This window comes from Theobroma cacao, chromosome 1, assembly GCF_000208745.1.
Source record: "Theobroma cacao cultivar B97-61/B2 chromosome 1, Criollo_cocoa_genome_V2, whole genome shotgun sequence".
Taxonomy (NCBI): domain Eukaryota; kingdom Viridiplantae; phylum Streptophyta; class Magnoliopsida; order Malvales; family Malvaceae; genus Theobroma; species Theobroma cacao.
The window spans coordinates 3,315,793-3,334,379 of NC_030850.1; the positions used below are offsets into that span (position 1 = coordinate 3,315,793).

Consider the following 18,587-nt stretch of genomic DNA (forward strand, 5'->3'; position numbering starts at 1 on the left):
TGAATAATTTTCAGTTTGCAAAAGATTTTACTAGATTTGGATCCTGTTAATTGCATATTCAACATATAGTCGTTAGAAATTGTTGGTTTTTGTTTCTAAAGAATATATACTAATATTTTTAACAAAACTTCCCAAGCTCTTTTGGCCCCAGAATGCTCCATCTACAGTTGGATACACAATCAGCTGTCACCCAGCTACATCATTAATAACATAGTACTATATGACAAGGTTATATCATAGATGTACTGCTTAGTGGTTAGCATGCGACATTTAGTTTTTAGGATTTGGGATTTCAAATTGGAGGTGTAAATTTTCGATCTTGAGAAAGAAGGGACAAAAAATTTATAAGATCAGATCAGAGGACCATGTTTCATTGTGTAAAGTTAACAATAGGTGACTGCTCATGAAATTATAAGATCCCTTTTCTGGGCTTTCCAGCCGGTTTCTAGCGGAAGAACACTGCTCTAGAGTCACATGGGTAGTTGATAAATTTGCACAAGGAAAATCTTGAGTTACCATTTACCAAGCAGTTCACATAGAAATAGTATCAGGAATTTCCTCCATTTCGGTCTTGGGATGCAGCGTGCCTGACTAAGATGTTATGACAAAAGGAAAATAGATGCCACGAGATCTGAATTCCTTCTAGATCCTCAAGTAGTCATAGCCAACAAGTCTATAATTGTCCGTGGATTTATCCATGGTGTCAAAGGGAGATGAATCTAGAGAGCACTAAAGTTTTCCGTATGGTGCATCACTCGTGCAATCAATTGTCACCTCTTGCAATCCAACAAGGCAACAACATCCAAAATTTAACTAATTCATTGCCATCCAACAAACAACAACATCCAAAATTATCAAAAGCAATCATGTAATGTCTCATACGAACCAGGCACCAAACCTCGGAATCTGTTATTTCTAGGTAATATATACCACCTTTACTGTGGTTTTTACCCTGAGCAAAGTCTGGCCTACACGTCAGGAAATGCTAATCCAAAGGATGATTGGCATATAAAGATAACAAATTGTATACAAACAATTTCCCTATTCTTTCTGTGTATTATCTTACAGAATAAAAGAACAAATTGTATGCATAGGTAATTCTCCATAAAAGAGGGAACTATTGTAGATGACCAAGAAAAACCCAAGCTGGGAAGTGAGCAGCAGCTTCAATTTGGCACCTCTAAAATACACAAAATATATATACAGCAAGCTCTAATGATCATTATTTCAAAATCCCATTTTCTTCTCAGGACCAGTCCAACCGGATCTATCTATTTCGCATAAATAACGTGTTCATTCACTAGAAAAGAGAATACCAGCTTGTCCTGGTTGTGCTGTTTAGTGAACAGGATGAAACGAGACATCTGCTTCATCAGCATTCGGAGAGAAGATGTCAACAGGGGCGCTAGTCCAGTCGACAAAATTTCGATCCTTGAGTCTACCATTAGAAGAGCTCAATGGATGATCCAAGTACATGACTATAACAGTGATATCATCGTGGAAATGGCGTCTTACCCCTTTTTCAATTCTTTTAATATCCTGGTATCTCATTTCTCTTTTCTTTGCAGCCTCCTTAAGTGCAGCTCTTACCAATCGCTTTGCTATTCCCTATGAAACAAAGGATACATCATCTCCACCTCATTGCATAGTAGTTAATTAATGATTTGAGCCCACATACATTAACAGGGAAAGTGACAAGGCATGTAAAGTTATAAATGAGAAGTGCAAGAAACCATATATGAGGATGGGGCCTTACAGCTCTAGGACTTTTCAAAACAATCTCACAAGCTGCTTGATCACTTAACTGCTCCCAAAGGCCATCTGATGCAAATATCAAGAACAAGTCCTCAGGCTTCAACTTCCGAATTAATATTGAGGGCTCTGCTGTCATTACAGGTCTTTTCAAAGGAATTGGCAATCCAAATTGTTGAAATAGAGGATCCCTGTTGAACTCAGGTTTCTTTAGATATATATCTCCAATTGATCTCGAGACCTAAACGAGGAAGAGTTGTAGATTAAATCACACGGTGCTCTTCACGACCATATATTCAAATCCTAGTGATGATCAAACTATCAACTAAAAGTCCATAAGCAAGGGAAACAAGCGTATTTACAGTCATAAAGTTGTACTGAAGCAACAGAAACCATGTGACTTCTTTAATTATACGAGAATGGTCCCAAAGTAAAATTGGAGAAATCATTTTTGTACTCAGTTCTCAAGTGAAATTTTATCTCTGACAAAGTGTAAATAGAATCTCCAAATTGAACAGCAAAGTTGATGCATGGAAGTCACAGGCAGCACGCATACCATGTAAATGTTTGTTCACAAGTGATTACATATACCTCTCATCACAAGACAATGCATCCCAGTCTGTGATTCATGTATACCTCACTATGCACTCTTTGAATAAATTACACTTATATTTGGATGAGAGACTGAGAGTGCCTGAACAGGTGGAAATGTGATTTGCAGAGGGATATGGATGCAGAGAAAGAATAAACACAGATGCGACTGAAAGAAATTGAGTTTGAAGATTCCCTGATGCACATTTATCGAATGGGAATATAATAATTTGGACAATAAACTTCTAAATGACACATATAACTGATTCAAGGACTACCACAGAATAAAGAATAGAATATCATGCCTTCTATCCTAAACAAAAGGTATATTTTCCTCCTCCTTTTTAGTTCTGATGAAATGATCTTTTGCTTTCCACGAATAACTAAAACTCAAAATATCCAAACCTTAAAATATTTAATATGAAAAGAAAATTCTCTGTGATATTCATAAAATTAGTGCAAGCAAACAGTAAGATGCGAGCAGTGGAAGACAAGAGGAATATTACAATGGGGAAGGTATGGGTGCAGTGCCACTACACATACAAGTTTGAGCTCAAAGCTGAGGTTCATCCTTCTGGGAAAATCTTGTCTCCAATAATTGTCAAATTTGTAGATGGCATAAAATCTATATGTGGCCATTTTAATGCTCAAGAGAGTAAAAAAAGTGGTGCATCCATCGAAGTCAAAAGAAGATTAAGATGCCTGATTGATCTATTGGAATATCATACTAATATTCAAAAAAATAATTAGAAACTACATGCTAGATCCAGAGGAGAGGCTAAACATTTGGCTAAGCAAGCATAGTCAATTAGTAATATTATAGAGAATGGTAATCATACAAAGGAATATGAAGATCTTCATATCAGCTAAAGTGCCTAGATAATACTAGCACAGAAAAGTTCGTTTCTTCTATGCACAAAGAATGATAACCCCAAATCTTAATTGTTGTCTAGAGCATAACCTAAGAAAATTAGAAGCCATGGAACTTGCCATTTGAATTGCAAATTCCTGGCGAAGCAGAGGAGCAGCTACAAAATTCCACCTGGGTACTTAAAGCAGATCAAATGCACACACAGTGGCACAGTCAAATACTAATGAACATTCCAACATAAACCACATCAGAAATGCACAGATGGCAACATGTTAAAACTAATCTAGAAGCACAAAAATTTAGAGTATTAGAACAACAGAAGTTAGCAAACTATCAAATCACCGAGGCAGTTAACTAAAGAAACCAACAGCAATACCAAAATTGGTACCTGAATTATGCCCTTTATCCGCCAAACTCCACGGTTATTCACCACGATGTGAGAATCATCGGGGTGAAGTGCTACAACCTCCTTCCTCACCTCTTCCACACCAACATTATGATCAGTTGATAACCGTTCTGCTACCAACTGATTATTGGTCCCATTTGGGGACCCTCCCCGGCCAAGCACTGCCCTCGAGTCTCCAAGATTAGCCACGTATAGAACACCATTAGCAATGGCCCCAACAAGACAACATGAACCAACTGAAGCAATCTGTGGCCTAGATGGCCATGATCTCTTCACTAAGCGCAAAAACTCCTCTTCAGTAGCTTCAAACGCCTTCCTTATTACTTCTGCTGATACCCCTCCATGCTCCGATGCAAACTCTACCACAATTGAACCAACCAAAAAAATGAACTTCTGTTTCTCTAAATACTTGACCAGAGCTCTGAATTAACCTAAAATTTGACTTTCCTTTATATCAAATGTTTGTTTGGTTTCAATTAGTATATTTTAGCATTAGTTTCTTTCTCTTTAAACATTCTAGGCAATCGAACCCCAAGAAACAAGCACTTACTATGAAGAAAAGGAAACAAATGGTGAGTGATGAAACGGGAAGCCTCAGGTCCGCCATGACCATCGTAGACCCCAATATACGTGGCGGAAGGAGAAGTAAACACCTGTCCTTGATCCTCCAAAGAAGAATTCGCTTGCACAACTGCTATGGAGTAGTCCCCTGCAGCATGCGGCTTCAAGTCGATGTGCCACAACAGCTCGTCTCTTCGATCTCCTCCTCCGAAGCACTTCTCCAGTGGCCTCATGCAAATCTCCAACATGTTCTTGACCGTAAGAAATCTCGTTGAGCTTGGACGTCTTTGACCAAAAAAAAAGTAGGGTCGCAATAAATAACTAATGGGGGGATTCTTTGGCAGGGAAAAACTGCAGGGCTTGCAGGGGGATTTTTCCACGAAACTGTAAATGGGGGTGGAGTTGTGAAATGTGTGATAGTTGAAAATATTACATTTGTTGTTGTTTTTGTTGGTGTTGGTGTGTCGTGGGAGTTTGAAACAGGGGGACGGTTTGAAAATTGGAATGGTTCAAAGTAAACGGTTAAGGAAGAACGAAAGGACGAAAAAGAGTGGAGTTGACGTAGACGTGGGAAAACTTATCCAGTGCTTGTCTGCGACAGAGAATCTTATTCTATATAAAATTTACGCGTAGTATCCAAATCAGCTCTCCATCTGCTTAAAATTTTCACACCAGCCATGAATCTCAATTCCCATGTTTATGCTTTGCCAAAGGCATAGCTACCATTGCTGTTCTATGAAGAATTCAGTCTTCTTTTCTTGAGAGTTGAATGAATGAGAAGGAAATTTTCATTTTTCTGATTTCATGCTCTTTTGAGCCTTAATTTTCGCTTGGTGCGGCTTGGACCATGCTAGATCCTTTAGCTTTAATTATTATAGGTTTTCTCTCCTTAGTACAAAGGTTTGGTGTATTGCCCATTGGTGAAAATAAAGAAAGAAAATATAAACAGAATATGCCTTGCATGATTGCAAGAAAGAATAAGCAAAAGCTAAGCAATTTTGTAAGGTCTGTAAACACCTGGCGGTTGTTCAAAATCACAGGCTCAAGTGTTTTTCTCGGTATTTTTTGTTAGGGAATTCTCTATTCCTATCGACATTTTTGTTCACACAAGAGTTAGTAAACTTATAATAGAATTTAGTCTCTTTTTTTTTCAATGTTGCATCATGTAATCACATTAAAAAAGTTTCATGGATTTTTTCGTCCCACTTGAACAAGCTTTATCTAATTACCAATTGATTGATTTGAAAGTTGATTTGCCTTTAATTTCCACTGAGAGTGGAGATATTTGATATTCTTAGTACTGGAGAGAAATGGAAGGGAAAACAAACAGGTGATCACCACTGACCCCTTTTTGGTAAAATCAATAGAATGGGAAAAGAAAGAAAGATTTCACCCCTTCTTTTTCCAATAAGTGAAGGCTTGCTTGACTTTCAAGGTCTCACTTCTTGACTTATTCTGTGATTAGTGATCAAAGCAAGGAGTTCATTGTCGTAGCTAACACTCACATGCTTTTATGGTAGTGTCTAAGAAATATCACTAACCCTTAACCCAAAGCCAATAGGTTGCAAGAAACACGTGTAACATTTCCAAGCCGAAAGGGGTGAAAAAACAATAAAGAAAGCGGACTAGAAATGAAAACGATGATTAGACTCCAATTTGTTGAAAATACTTGCAGTTGATCGGCAGTGGAGAGTGACATATCACCTCACCTTTGTGTATTTTATTATTCTCACGATGCTTTTGATGAACAATCAAAATGTTGGTGATACAAGGAAGCTTAAAAAAATCTGGGTTTAATTATTTCTTCGAATGGGTGCCACTTGAATTTCAAGACAAGGACTTGTAGTTGAACAAGCTTGGTGTCTGGTTGGGATCGTTTTTGAAAATATTGGTTTGCTGATTTTTAGGTTCTTGAATATGTTTGGTCGGTCAATTTATAATTCAACCAATTGGGTAAGTCACTCTTTTATTTTGAAATTAGAACTATTTGGGTACACATTTCAATTTAAATGAGTATGCATGAAGGTTTAACTTCTAATTCTCCGGCTGGCTGCTATGAGATCCTGTTTGATTTCAGAGTCATAGCCCTTCGTTTAGAAACAAGACTAACTCGAGTTTAAAGCTTTGCAGGCCCTGTCTTTTCTCTTTGCCTTATCTTGTATCTCGATATGGCAGAGATCTTTTGTTCTTTTCTTTTGTCTGCTGCTTGCAGCTTGCAGCTTTCAATTTCTCAGTGCACTTCTCTTCTGTTTTAGTTGACTTTGTTCACAAATCACAGTAAAAAAGCCTGATAAGAATGGGCTTTTTACGGATCATGGCTCAGTCCATAATTCGGTTTCCCAGCTAGTTGGGCTAACTTGGCCTAATTCATCAAAATAGTAGAGTTGATGGGACACAGGTTTTTGATTCTTTCTTTCACCAGACAATAACTTAAAATCAAAATATGCCCACTTGAGCCAGGGTCCAAGGAAACATTGTTTGTCTTTCATGCACCATGTTTCGTAATGAACTGAAATCATCATAGATTCAACAATTAGAGAACAATTAGAAAACTCCCCGCTTTTCCAAGAATCAGTTAGGTATAGTTCTTTTTGCCTATACGAGGGGCCATCATAGTTTTGCGGATAAGCATTCTCTGGTTGAGCAATAAAGCAACATCCTTGGTTACTCCCAGCATGTATCCTCGAGACCTTGTCCAGGAGTTACTGGAGTAAAGCTAAGCCTTAGGCCCTTAGCTATGTATAAGTTCAGAACCAAAGCTAAACCTTAGCCCCCCAAGTGAAACTGACTTCCCACGAATTCCATTTCTAGATTCTAAAAAAGCCTACTATATTATGGTTAAACTAAAGAAACTGCTCAAGATATTTGTTCGAGGAATTAAATTCAAGTTATGCTTCACTGAAAATTTGTTCTTATTGTAGTGATTGAATCTGTGTAACATATCGACATACACAGAGATTATTGTCTTTTTTCCTCTGAATTCTATTGGTATATTTTGAGAGGGATTTTTTTTTCATGAAAAAAAACCTTTAAATAATTCAGAAAGCGATTGGAGATGGAGATGATTACTAACATGCGTGCGTGGGATGCTGTTCAATTGATGAGAAGCTTTTTAAAAAGTAAATACCGAATGACCTGAACACTCCCAACCTTTTTAGTCTAATTATCTAAGGGCCACATTAATAAGATTATCTTAATCTAAAAGGGAGAAATATACCAATCTACTCCAAACAAAACGGGCAAGCAGAGACAGTACAAGGAAAGAATTATTGGATTCTCAAATACTTAATCAAACTTTCTTTTAGGAGATCAACTAATGAAACAGTACATGAGACAGAGACAAAGCATTACTATCCCCTTTGTAATCATGAAATCATCAAAAGAACGACTGGGATTGAAATTGAAAGAAGTTAGTATCCAATTCCCAATTCCTTCCTTCTCTCAAAGCCCTTCCTTCCATGTGTTACTTTTGCTCTCTCTTTATTTTAATGGGGCTAAACTGCCTTTTTCTGTCTGCCTCCCTGTTTCATGTGTCGTTGTGTGCTTTAGTGACAGTCACGAATTGCCGTTTTCATGTCCTATTAAAGTTGACACTTTAATCATGACAAGCACCTCCACCAGCACCGCCACAGTTGTTCACGCTCATCATTTCCACCCATCACGGCTGTTATTTTTCAATCATTTATTTACACCAGAAACGTGAATTGAAATATATCATAAAAGGAATATCAAATAGTGATTAACAGCCCCAAATCTCTCGAGAGACAGTGAGAGAGAGAGATTTTCTAGATACATGAGCCTCCACTTCAAAGTATTTCAATGTACTCCAAAATACACAAAACTAAAACCCAAAAAAAGAAAAAGAAGTGATAATGATGAAAGAATAGAAAAAGAAAGCATGCGAGGGATTGTTCATGAGTCTTTGTCCTTAGGCCTCATCAACATAGCTTGCATGTGAAAGTTCCTTTAACCATTCAAACGTCCGATGACGTGACAAAGCTTGCTTTCCTTCTTGCTTTTTTTCTTTCTCTTTCATTTTCTTCATTATCTTCAACTCTTGCAGCAGCTTCTTCTTCTCTTCCATGGCAGCATACAACATTGCCTTCTCTTTCTCATTATTCTTGTCGCTTTTGATGACGGCTATGTGGTTCAATGGTATTGTTTCAACTGCATTAACTGAACATTTACATCCACTAAACAACCCTATTCTCTTTTCCAAGAAACCCTTGTTCAAATCTTGTTGATTCCTTGCAACTTCACCACTGTTGTTAACAATCTTGCTGGTGCTGTTCTTGGTGCTTGAACTGCTGTTACTGCTATTACAACTGCTGTTTCGGCTGACCGAGTTTCTATTAGCGTTATTGTTGTTGCTACGAACTTTCAAGTCTTGCAATTCAAGTTCTGGTGCTCGAACCAACCCTAACCTGAAAAAGTCCCACATTGATGTTTTCTGGTTTCGGCTGCTGACATTTACCGGCCGAGTTTTGGACAATCTTATCTGGGGTTTGGGACTCGGATGTGTGTTGAAGTTGTTTCTGATTTTAATTGGCTTTGACTTGGAATTGGAAGTGGAACTGGAATTCGAATTCGACTTCGAATTGGAATTGAAATTTCTAGCCGTAACTGTGATGGAATTACTGCTACCTATTGAGTAATGACTACTTCTAGTGCTGCTGCTTCTGCTACTGCTACTAATGCTTGTGAACCTACTTAATGAACCATGGTCCATGGACTCTGACCTTGACAGGCATCGGCTAGTATTCTGGCTATCTTGGCGGAACCCTGTAAGGCCGCTGTCTGAACTAACTGAGAGACGCAGGGGTAGAATTTGGCCCTTAAAGAACACTTCGTCAGCTGCACACATTTGTGGTTCTGTTGAAAGAGAGCCACCCCATGAGCCAAAGTTGAAATCTTCTTCTGTTTTAATTGCTTGGGATTCACCATCTTCATAATTCCCTGGTTGGACTTGATTCTCTTCTTTAATCAAATTGACTGGCAGATCACACAATGACAATGCTTCTTCTTCTTCTTCTTCTTCACATTCCCATTTTTCTTCTTCATCACAGTTAACTGCAGTCTCCATGGCTTGGAAGTTAGTACAAACTGAAACCTTTGTAATTCAAACGCTGTTGGGTCCTCCTGGGGAGAAACAAAGGGTGCAGAAAGTGGGATTTATATAGCAAGAACAAGGTAATTTTGAATTGCGGGGAGAGAAAGAGGAGGAGAGGGAAAGGGGGAGAAATAGGGAGACAAGTCTAATAAACAAGTAAAAGCTACTGCAAAAGGAGCAATAAAGAAACAATGGAAAATGCAGAAGTCATTGCAGGCGAAGCAAACAGGGTCTCTTTCTTGTTTGCGAGTGAAACAAAGCAAGGGTCTATGAGGCCGGCCGTTAACCAAGCTACTCCTAGTATTTATGTACTCTCCCTTTCATCAATACTATTGTGGAGGACAAAGGGGGTTGGATTTTTATGCTCTAGTGGGGCTAAAACCTAAAGCTAAAAGACAATCTCGGCATGCAAAATTTTATAATTTCATAACATCTACTTTGGAGCATGAAATTTGGAAGGAAATTAAAAAGAAAGAAAGAGGAAAAGTTAAAGAATGGAATGTTAAGATAATTCACAGTGTCAAAACTATGATGGACGTCTCTTTTCGGCAGCAGAATCCTCTAGGATTCCATCTTATGAATCAAATTCTTTTGGGTCTATTCAAGAAAAGAAAATTCGCACTGTTGATAATGGCACATATATTCTTGAGATGGGGACTAATAGAGGCTAGACACAGCAGGGTTGGTGTTGTTTTTATTATATAAAAAAGAAATATGGCTGGTTCTTAAATTAAGAGTCGGTGGCCTTGGGCTTTGGGTTAAGAGGGGAATAGATTGTGATTTATGTGGTGCAAAATGGAGCTTTAAAGATTTTGAAAGTGTATGGCAATGGGGTGACCTTTGATGGATTGAAACGAGACCCATTGGGTCTCCTTTTCTTTTTCTTCCTTTTTTTTTGAACTTTGTTCTAGAAAGGTGTTTTTGCCTTTGCTGTTCAAGCAGGAAAGGAATGACTTGTATTTCTTTGCATAAGGTAAAGTTTTTTGTACCAGCTAAAAATGTTAAAAACAAAACAACAGGGAATTTAAGTTCATGGACCACTTCAATTTTACATTGAGAACCTATAGGCTAAAAAGTTATCCTGATTGTCATTGCCAGTAGCCACCATATCTGTTTGTTCTCTTACATTTTTTTTTTTCTTGTTTCAGGCCTTGTTCGTTTCTTGATAAAAAACAGACAAACCCAGCAACATCTTCTGCTCAAATTTCCTGTCATGCTGCCAAATGTTTTCCAGTTGAGTTTGAAAATTTAAAATTGAAAAGATTCTGCATGATCATGGAGTTTGATATGGTCTTCATTTTTGCTAGCAGTGAGTTTTTTTATGGAGAGATTGAGTATGTTATCCACTCATTTATTGGGCAGTAAAGTTTTTGTAGCAAATTGACTGATTTGGCATTTGGATTCCGTTGAGACTTTTTTTTTTTTTGACAAAACTTTTTGCTTCAAAATTTAGTAGGAGTATCTACACCAAGATGCTTTTCTATGTGAGCATAATAACTAAATAAATAAAATAAAGAAACTAGAAAGAATAGAGAAACATATTAGTACACTTTTCAACTAATTGTAATTAACTAGTGTTGTTATTTTTATTCAAATCAACAGTTGAATACTCTTTTAATAATCTTTACATTGAAAGATATTAATAAAAAAATCACTGCGTATTTAAGATTAAAGATATTGGACGGGCTTACCAAAAAGAAAAAACCAAGAAGTAAATCAATAAAACGAATAAAGAATTACGCTTAACAAAAACAGAAAACTGAATTTGGGTCTCACAATAATTTATGAGCCTCCACAATACATTAAAGGCCCAATTCAAGAAAATCGGGTCCCTACGTACGAGTGGAGGCTTTTTGACTCTTCTTGGGTTTGCTTATAATCGGTCGGTACGTTTATTTAAAGACTAAATTAAAATAATAATAATACTTTAAAAGTAAGAATATTTGTTTTTTTTTTCAGTTTTTGAAAAAAATAAATATTTTTTTATCTCACGTGCATTTAAAAAAGCTATTCACTTATCGTTTAATTTTTTTTTCAAAACACAATTTCTATTTAGTTCTTTGTCACCCAAATAATGGATATGCCAATAAATTAGATGAAAAAGAAAGTTTTATTACTCTTTTCTTGGGTTACAATAAAAAATCTTGCGACCTTGTCAATTTACATGAAATTGTTATTTGCATTTTGAATCCCAACAAATGAATGTCATATGGAGATTACAAACAAACAAAATTAATTATGTATAGTTTTTTTCATAAAAAATTATATATACTTTTCTTGTTTAAAATAGAAAATGTGGCGTGAGAATGTATTTATATATTGTACTTGGAGCAATCTAAGTTGTACCAAGAATCTAGAGACTTAGGTATTTAAGACAAACTGATTGAGGAATTTAAATATACTTAGTTCATGGAGTGAAATAAAATAGAATGTTATAAATATTATCTCAACCACAAAAGAGCGTCCCTAAATACTTACAATCCCAAACCCATCATGTTAAGGCACACCATGTGTGAGAGAATCAATATAAGTTGATATTGGATTATTAGTTAGTAGTTTTTTTTTTTTTTAAACTTAAGGTACCAAGGAAAAAAAATACCACCAAAAATATTCTATTAAAAAGATTAAATCACTTGGTCCCTACAATGTTGAATTGGGATGAGATTATGTGAGTAGAGAGTCTTACTCCAAGCTTTGGTGCTCTACTCATTTATTCAACAACAATAAATAAGTCTTTTCTACTACTTGGGATTGACTTCATAAATCAAATTTCACAAAAATACTTTACTATTTTATCCAAAGAAATAAAAGAAAAAAAAGGTAAAGATTGAATCAAGAGAGGCATATATAGTTGCCATTCAAGTGTTCACCTGCAAACATAAAGATGATATCACCATAGGAAAACGAAGACTCTGGAACCTTTCATAAAGTCTTTATCAATTTAGTTTTTGAGGCCTTCCTTAAGAGACCACCATAAATCTTCCATGAATACGAGTTTATGACTTTATATATACTCATATTTTCTTTATTTTATTAATTTATTTTTTATTATATTTTGAGTAAAGTATGAGTTTGAATTGGATTTAGTTGCAAAATTTTTAAGCTGTTAACTCAAATCTAAAGTCACATTCGAACATTGACTTTGATTGATGTATAATTTTTCTCTAAAATATAAAATTCGAATCCTTTTCTCAATATAAAAAAAATTATAGTCTTTTTTTATTAATATAATTAATAAAAAAAATCATTGCAATATTGAAATACTTTAAATTGTAATATAAAATTATTAGTGGATTTCATATAAACGAACAAAACTAGTTATAGTGTTCTTATTGAAAATAGAAAATTGGAACGCCAAAACGATTTTATAACTTGGACCAATCTAAATTGTAATAACGATAAGCTAGCCATTGGCCACAGTGAACTTCAAGTTATTTCCAAAATCTTCTTTGTCAAGAACCTAGTAATTATAGCTATGCGATTCAGGGGAACCCTTGACGGTTAATGGTATCGGTGGCGGCGATATCACGCTCGGAAGAGAGATTTGCGCCAGAAAGAGTGGGGGCGTCGGTGGAGCTAGCAGCGCCACGGCCAGGCTTTGGTTGGAGATGCCCTTCACGCCTTGACGCTTGTAATCTTCCAAGTCCTTGTACTTCACGTAAGGGCTGTTCTTCACAGGCAGTCCCTCTAAGCTTTCCTTCTTCTCTTCCTTTCTATCTGCCTTGTTGTCTACATGCTCTTGCTTCTTCTCCATTTTTACTTCTGGTTTAGATTATTGCAAGGATTGTATTATGGATGGATGGTTGCTTCTGCTTATATGGGATATTTCCACCTTTGCTGCAACTTTGCCACATGTTGGCTACGTGTTTATATGTCATATGGACTGTGAATTGTACGTGGCAAATGCCATGACATGGAAGCATTAATTATGCTCTTATAAAAAGACAAGTTTCTTTTATATTCAATTTAGGAGAACTTTGAATGTACAATTGAGATCAATTAATATTATTTCGTTCACTTTATGTAAGTATAGATTTTAATTGATACTCACTGATTTGTGTTAAAATACTAAACTGTATGTTATTTTTTTAAAAAAATCTTGCGGCTTCTTTCATTACCATTCCTCTCCTACGGTTACATAACCTAGAAAATGAGAAAAAAAAAAAAAGCAGAGTATTGAACAATATACTCCCCTGCACAAACACTACTCTAACTCCTGGCTCCATACACCTCAAGTAAGAAAACAATAACAAGAGACGCATAACATATACACAAGCGGCATCTTGAAATGGCTCATTAACAGCCCAGTACGCAAAAAAATAGGGCAGCATTCCCGTCCCCCCACTATAAACCATCCAAATATAAAAAAAAACCAGCAACCATAATCCCGTTCCAGGAGGCATTCTAACCTGCAGCCAGAACTTGCCTTGCAGAACATCGTACCCAGAAGCACAACCAGAAAACTCACAATTGACAGTAGGAAACACAACACAAACCAAGGCAAACTAGTGAAAACCTGCATATTGGAATCTGCAGCCCTGTTTTTTGGCATATTATAATTTTAACTGAGGTTATTTGGCATTAAGTTACCTAATACAGTGTAATTTGATCTCATCTTATAAACCTGGTTATTATAAGATAGGTATGTCTATCTTGTGTGGTAATTTAAATTGACAATAATTTTCTAAGAGAAAGAATGCTATGTTTTTTCATATTGAATGGAATTTTACAAGTTTGTATTTTTTTGTACTGTATCAAATTCATAAATTTTCAAGTATTGATTCATTCCAGTTTTAAGTTCTGTAGATGCAATTTGGATATTCTAACTGAAACCCGAGATGGTGAAGCAAGGGAATTTTGGGAGCTTCGTGTTCCTCCTTATTGCTTTTTTTTTGGCCAGAGTTCCTCCTTAGTGGTTGCTGGTCATTCGGATCAATCTCTGATTGTGAACCTTCGATTGTTATCGTTGAGCGCTTAGCGTAGTTGGGGCAAAGGGGTTGGATGCTGTTAAATCATGACAGACCACACCACTCCAACCTGTCTATTTTAGCTCTCATTACAAGTGAGATCTTTTACAGATGACTGCTTTTCTAGAATTCCTATTTGATATTTCCTTTCAATAATGAGATTATCAGTTTATTGCAGACTACATCACTCCCACATGTCTATTTTTTTTTTTGGCTCAACTTTTTATGAGCAGCTTCTTTCACCTATCTCAATATGTGGTTTTCAATCTCTATTTAAAGTTATTAATTATTAAGAAAAAGTTTACACAGCGACGCAAAGTCTTAGTGAACCTTTGACAATATGATTTGCCAGGGGTGGAATTGGGTGTTTTGATGACTTTCTGCAGTCCAGGATACAGAGAAAATTACATACACTAGATGAAATGCTTCATTCCTAAGAGATCACAGATAATCAATTTACACTGATACTTCTAGGGCAGACCTATTGCATTTCCTATGCTACGGTCTGTCAAGTTCCTGGAAAAATCAGAGAAGCCCCCCACATGCGAACATGTACAGAACTAGAAGGTTTAGTTCAGAGAGAAATTTATTTTTGAAAGTCTTTTAGTTCAGAGAGAATTTGGAACAAACAAGAAACAAGCATAGTCTAATCAAATGATTTCAATCACTAGCAGGATAAGAGAAAATTTTGAATTTAATGCTAAGTAAACCGAAGAACTGTGTTTTCTGTTTTTGACATTTTTCCTGTTTGAAGGAAAAACAATTGCCAATGGCCAGAAGGAAGCTCTCTCTCACAGTAGAAGATCGTAGCAGTATGTCATACATGGCTTAAAAGGTTAGAACATATAGAGCAGTTCTTTTCCCCTCTTTTAACAGAAACACAAAGAGTCGCAAATGCCTTTGATGTGGCTTTTCCGTGTTGTAGTCGATGACTCTATTATTGACGGCAAATTTCCCTACTTCTTTATCTGATAATGGAACTTGGAAAAAGAAAGCAGCGGGATGAGCACCTTGAGTCTGAGAAACTTATACCAATAAGTCCTTGTAGAATGGTATGAGGTTATCCCCGTGCCTTCTTGTAAACAACATCTATTACTGGATTGCTTCCAATTTGCACCCTCCCATCTATCCTTTGCGCGCCTTGAGACAAAGAAACGGTGTCTTGTACGTGACCCAGATTTTTTCAAGGACCCAAAAGCAGTTCAACCCTTCAAAGATTCTGTGTGAACTTTATATAGTAAGTATTTATTTAATTTGGTAGAGAATCCTGTGATAAGTAACCCGTCCTTTTATATCTTTTTCGTTTGGGACAAATTTTTTTTATCTCATAAAATCATAGATATGCTAAGACCTCCTCGTGTTTCCCCCTCTTTAAGTTTCACAGACATGAGACATTTCTTTTCTGTTCAAGTTCAACCCTTCACTTTAGAAGCACAATCTATCAATTAAAGTGCCATTGGAACGTTGGGACAGCTTACAGCTGTTTATGCTATCAAAAGCATAGAAATCACGTTAAAAGTCCTGGTACCCATAATTGCGCTTTGCTTACCTGGTGACATTTCCATTCACTTTTGCAATAAAATCTCATTTGACAACTATCCAGTCTCAGTCACTTGAGTGTGATCTAGACCTCGTATAACGTGAAATGAAACCAAGAAACCCATGAAATTCTTGATTTACTAGGGAAAGCATATCCATACGCTGTACACTGAGAAGAAAACAACCAAAATTTCCTGGTTTTCTTGTTTTCTCTCTCAGAGAACAAGATCAAGTACTTAGACCCAGCTTCCATTATAAGCTGGATAACAATTATAAGCGCAGCAAGAATTAGGAAAGTAAACACTAAACAAATGCACTCCCACTTCTTTTTAAGAGTGAGTTTTAGAAGCAAATTAATTTTAAACTATCCCCTTTCCTCTCCTATCAAGTCCAGCTAATTGCAATAGGACTGCCGACAGTATACTTCCCATCAGACCATTCCAAACGAGCAAAGCTGAACGTATTTGATGGCTGTGAACTCCCAGTGACCGTGACTGTATACGATTTCTTCTCATTTGCTTGGCTGAAACTCAACGTCTCTGGCTGAATTGATATCTTAACCCCCGGGGTTTGTGGTGATATCGACGCTTTGTAGGTTCCCGGTGAGCCAACATTTGTAAGTGTGCGAGTGTACTTCACCACGCTTGAGCCACCCGTTATGGTATCAAAATTGACGGAAAAGGATGGGTAGTTGAGATCAGTAACACTATATTTCTTGCTAGCATCACATGATAAATTTCTTCTTGCAAGGGATCTAATTTGAAATTCACTGTAGTTTAAGGCACAAAGAAAACCCAGGTAATCTTCAACCGTCAAATCATAGACAAGTCCGGGATTAAGCGCTGATACAGGATCAACATGTCCAGCTCCATGATCAAACGGGGTGGATGCTTTCCCAGTAGCAATATCTTGCATTTTCTCCTTGTTTTTGTAGTCCGTATAAGCTGTGGTCATGAGAGCTGACCTGATAGCTGCAGGACTCCAATCTGGATGAGCTGCCTTGAGCAACGCAGCAAGGCCACTAACATGCGGGCAAGACATTGAAGTTCCTGAAATAATGTTAAACTCGACTCGTCTGGTATCCGTTACCAACCCGGTTGGACCTACAGCCCCGGACCACCCAGCTAAAATGTTGACACCTGGGGCGATGAAGTCAGGCTTCAATATCTCCGGGGTTATCGAATTAGGCCCTCTTGAGCTAAACGCAGCCACCACGGGTGATGGTTCAATACCCACTTTGGTTCCTTCAAAGAAAATTGTCACAGTTGGGTTAGGATTTGAAAACAAGTAACCTTTTATAGCATCACCAGATTTTTGACCCACGGCAGTTGCTGGAAGCAAATGGGCATCCGCTACAAGCTCTTCACCGTTTGCAGCAGTGTTAGCCAAAATCATCCCTACAGCACCAGCTGCTTTAACAACAGCTCCTTTTTGAACCCTGGCGTTCATTCCACGATCGCAAAGAACAATTTTGCCCGCAACTTTTTCTGGTATCAAAGTACCCATCATACACAAATTTCCGTTGGTAGCATTGCTAGCATTACCAGCATAAACAAATGGCAACAACTTTCCAGGCAACGGACTTCCCCGGTAAAGTGACACCCCCGAGTAATTTCTCCCGTTTCCAAGCGTCACATAAGCAGGGAAATCACGATCTAATGTGCCTGCACCAACGGTAGTGATCCAAGGAGCCACGTTTGATAGACTATAAGGAGATGGACCAGCGTTTCCAGCTGAACAAGAAACTAATATCCCCTTTTCCATAGCAGCAAAAGCTCCAATTGCAACACTATCCCTGTAATAATCCGACATGCCACCACCAAGTGACATGGAGAGTACATTAACGTTGTCATCAATAGCCTTTTCCATCGCAGCCAAGATGTCTGAACTGAAACATCCACCAATCCAACAAACCTTGTAAATAGCAACTCTAGCGCGCGTGGCCATCCCACGGGCCGTCCCTTCCGCGTACCCAAACAAACTAGCCCCTTCCACCACCGACCCTGCAGCCGTGGACGCCGTGTGACTACCATGTCCATCATCATCTCGAGGAGATTTTGATTCCTTGGTCTCATCAATTGGACCCAATGTAGCTTCGTACCCCTTAGCAAAGTACCTTGCACCGATCAATTTTCGGTTACAATTTGATGAATTAAAATTGGTGCCTGCTTCACACGCGCCTTTCCAGCCGCTTGGTATTGGTCCAAGCCCTGTATCAGCAAAGCTTTTACTTTCAGGCCAAACCCCAGTATCCAAGACACCAACAATAACTTCACTCGCTGAGTCAGACTCGGGGAACAAATCAGCAGCTTTACTGAGTCCAAGAAACTGAGGTGTCCGAGTGGTGTGCAACTCGTATCTTAACTCAGGTAAAACTGCGAGGATCCCTGCCTGGCTCTCGAGTTGTTGAGCTTCCTCATTGGTTAACTGAGTGGAGAATCCATGGATGACGTTGTCGTAGGTGTAGAGCATTTGAGCTGAGTCAGAAACTGATTTCAGAGACGAGTCATACCAGTGAGTATGGTGCAGGAAACTCGCTGGCATCTCGGATTTAGCCATGTGGACTATGTAGGTTTTTCTCTGGTTCTTCTTCTCCAATGGTGCGGCCAAGGACACGTGGCAAAAACCCAGAAACAAAACAATCATAAAACACTTAACCATCTTCATTTTGTCCTCTCTTTTTCACCAGAAAGAGAGGAAAGGAATAGAGAGGCAAGGGTGGATAGAACTCTAGTTTTATACAGAAAAACTGCTAAGAATCTCGAGGTTCTTGTTTAAAAAATAAATAAT

The 18,587-nt window shown here is 37.6% G+C and overlaps 3 protein-coding genes across 3 annotated transcripts; all 3 read right to left on the reverse strand.

Annotated features, from left to right (window-relative positions):
• LOC18611243 (probable protein phosphatase 2C 63) lies at nt 880–4,690 on the reverse strand. Its single transcript, XM_007047393.2, has 4 exons — nt 4,171–4,690; nt 3,603–3,979; nt 1,757–1,993; nt 880–1,608 (listed from the first exon to the last, which is right to left on the reverse strand). Exons 1-4 carry the CDS (start codon nt 4,427–4,429, stop codon nt 1,339–1,341), a joined length of 1,143 nt encoding a protein of 380 aa, XP_007047455.1. The 5' UTR covers nt 4,430–4,690; the 3' UTR covers nt 880–1,338.
• LOC18611244 (probable serine/threonine-protein kinase DDB_G0272282) lies at nt 7,878–9,721 on the reverse strand. The gene has a single exon (XM_007047394.2). The coding sequence runs from the start codon at nt 9,262–9,264 to the stop codon at nt 8,110–8,112; it is 1,155 nt and encodes a 384-aa protein (XP_007047456.2). The 5' UTR covers nt 9,265–9,721; the 3' UTR covers nt 7,878–8,109.
• On the reverse strand, nt 15,905–18,587 carry LOC18611247 (subtilisin-like protease SBT1.7). The gene has a single exon (XM_007047397.2). It carries the CDS (start codon nt 18,462–18,464, stop codon nt 16,182–16,184), a length of 2,283 nt encoding a protein of 760 aa, XP_007047459.2. The 5' UTR covers nt 18,465–18,587; the 3' UTR covers nt 15,905–16,181.

Excerpts from the sequence above, each read along its gene's own strand:
- LOC18611243 (XM_007047393.2), bottom strand. The coding sequence starts at position 4,429 with ATGTTGGAGATTTGCATGAGGCCACTGGAGAAGTGCTTCGGAGGAGGA. Across the intron at positions 3,980-4,170 it reads TTTGTTTCCTTTTCTTCATA|AGTTTGCATCGGAGCATGGA; the intron begins GTAAGTGCTTGT and ends CAATTGTGGTAG. Across the intron at positions 1,609-1,756 it reads TTTTGAAAAGTCCTAGAGCT|GGAATAGCAAAGCGATTGGT; the intron begins GTAAGGCCCCAT and ends TTTGTTTCATAG.
- LOC18611247 (XM_007047397.2), bottom strand. The coding sequence starts at position 18,464 with ATGAAGATGGTTAAGTGTTTTATGATTGTTTTGTTTCTGGGTTTTTGC.
- LOC18611244 (XM_007047394.2), bottom strand. The coding sequence starts at position 9,264 with ATGGAGACTGCAGTTAACTGTGATGAAGAAGAAAAATGGGAATGTGAA.